Here is a 2,353-nt window from a genome sequence, read left to right as displayed (position 1 = left end):
AAGGAGAAATGCAAAGTGCTGCACCTAGGGAGGAAAAATGTCCAGCATACCTACTGCCTAGGAGATGACCTGCTTGGTGGCACAAAAGCGGAAAGGGATCTTGGAGTCCTCATGTTCATCTTGGAGTCCACTAGTCGGCATTGTGACGAAGCCATCAGAAAAGCTAATGGCACTTTATCATGCATCAGCAGATGCATGACGAACAGATCCAAGGAGGTGATCCCTCTATCGGGCGCTGGTCAGACTGCAGTTGGAATACTGCGTGCAATTTTGGGTGCCACACTTCAAGAGGGATGTGGATAACCTGGAGAGGGTCCAGAGAACGGCCACTCGTATGGTTAAGGGCTTGCGGGCCAAACCCTATGAGGAGAGACTAGAGAACCTGGACCTTTTCAGCCTCCGCAAGAGAAGGAGGAGAGGCGACCTTGTGGCTGCCTACAAGTTTATCACAGGGGCACAGAAGGGAATTGGTGAGGTTTTACTCACCAAGGCGCCCCTGGGGGTTACAAGAAATAATGGTCACAAGCTAGCAGAGAGCAGATTTAGACTGGACATTAGGAAGAACTTCTTCACAGTTCGAGTGGCCAAGGTCTGGAATGGGCTCCCAAGGGAGGTGGTGCTCTCCCCTACCCTGGGGGTCTTCAAGAGGAAGTTAGATAGGTATCTAGCTGGGGTCATCTAAACCCAGCAATCTCTCCTGCCTATGCAGGGGGTCGGACTCGATGATCTATTGAGGTCCCTTCCGACCCTAACATCTATGAATCTATGAATCTATTAGATAAAACACTTGGGACTAGAGTCACTTACCTTTAATATTACTTTTTGATTATTTCTAGGATTATTTGCATCCAGGACCGAAGCCTGATAGATATATGCAAAAGCCCCCTCTCCCAGTAAGCAATCCACATAGAACGTGTTAGAACCTTTGGAAGATTATGTAAATGAGATAAAACAGATTAAGTTCCATTTGCAAAGTTTTCTACACAAAAGCTTTCTAATCACAAACTGGACAGTTACATTAAGATTGGAGAATATAAGATTACTGCTTTAGTGTATAAATTCCTTTACCAAAAAATCAGCCTGCTACCCTACCTAGTAAGGATAAGTTTGAGAGCTTTGTGGAACTCCCTATGGTTTCAGCCAAAATAAAAAGTATTTTCAAGTAGTACTCTGTAAAACTAACGAGATTCCAAGGAGCGTCCCCTGAAAGGTAAAAACTAGCACCTAGGGCTGTCAATTAATAGCAGTTAATGCACATGATTAATGTGTTAATTCATTTGCATTAATTTTTTTAATGTGTTAATCGTGCACATGGTTTTGGAGCCTGCACCCAGGTTCCGCTCTGCCACGGTCGCTGCTGCATCCAGGCTGCCCAACGGGGCATTGGTGACAGCACAGAGGAACACAGGGCAGCCCAGGTGTAGGCTCCAGGCTGCTGCAGCAGGGGGAAAGCAGGGTGGCGGGGAAGGAAGGGTGTGCATAGACACAGACAAAGATGAGCACCTGCAGCCTGCACGTGGCCAGGAACGCAGCCTGGCAGCGTGTAAAACACCACCCAGCAGGTATGTCTGTGGGGGAGAAGAGGCATGGGGGAGGGAAAGGGCAGGGGAGCAGACTGAGGCCCCCATGGTAAGGGAGGGAGTGGGGCAGGGGTTGGGGTGAATTGGGCCCTGGGGCTGGGATGGGTCATGGGTAGAGCTGTGGGTGGCTCATCCAGGGGTATTGTGGGGGGAGAACAGGGGAGTGCAGCTCCTGCTACTGTGCACGCCCCTGGGGGAGGCACAGGGGGCACATGCCACTGGGATTTGTGCACAGGGCATAGGTGAGCTGGGGCTTCCTGTGTCCTTTATCCTGGGAGCTGCGTGCTGGCACAGGCAACCCACCTCCACCCTGTACACAAATCCAGGGATGCACGCTGCCCCCCACACCTTCACAAATTCCCACACATACCCCATACCACCCCCCAAACATACAAAATACCTGCATAATCTTGCATAATTTGAGTTTTTCTGCACATAATTTTGAGTTTTTAACTGCATGATTAAAATTGCGATTAATTGCAACTAAGTTTTTTAATCGTTTAAAAAATGTATCGCAATTAGTTGAATTGTTTGGCAGCCCTACTAGCACCTAAGTCATCCTACTATGCTACAATTACTGTTGAAAACAGTATCTGTTAAGCGGGACTTCCATCTGTTCGAAACAAAGCTTTTAAACTTCCATGTCAAGTCTTTTACTGTTTTTTATTTTCCAGTAGGAATTGCAGATACCTACCAGAATATAATAATTTTTAAAGTGGATCAAATTTTGAAAACATGGGTTGGGGGTGGGTGGGTGGGGGGGGTTTTTGGTT

The 2,353-nt window shown here is 47.7% G+C and overlaps 1 protein-coding gene across 1 annotated transcript in view; it reads right to left on the bottom strand.

The window, feature by feature from the left end:
• The window catches only part of BUB1 (BUB1 mitotic checkpoint serine/threonine kinase), a 56,040-nt gene that overhangs the window by 6,965 nt on the left and 46,722 nt on the right, over positions 1–2,353 (bottom strand). The window contains exon 21 of the mRNA XM_025205718.1: positions 808–923. Coding sequence (XP_025061503.1) covers positions 808–923 — 116 coding nt within the window. The remainder of the gene's footprint in view (positions 1–807; positions 924–2,353) is intronic.

This window comes from Alligator sinensis, unplaced genomic scaffold, assembly GCF_000455745.1.
Source record: "Alligator sinensis unplaced genomic scaffold, ASM45574v1 scaffold794_1, whole genome shotgun sequence".
NCBI classification, from domain to species: Eukaryota; Metazoa; Chordata; order Crocodylia; family Alligatoridae; genus Alligator; species Alligator sinensis.
The sequence above is the reverse complement of the archived record's forward strand: the minus strand, read 5'-3'. Positions and strand labels throughout refer to the sequence as shown.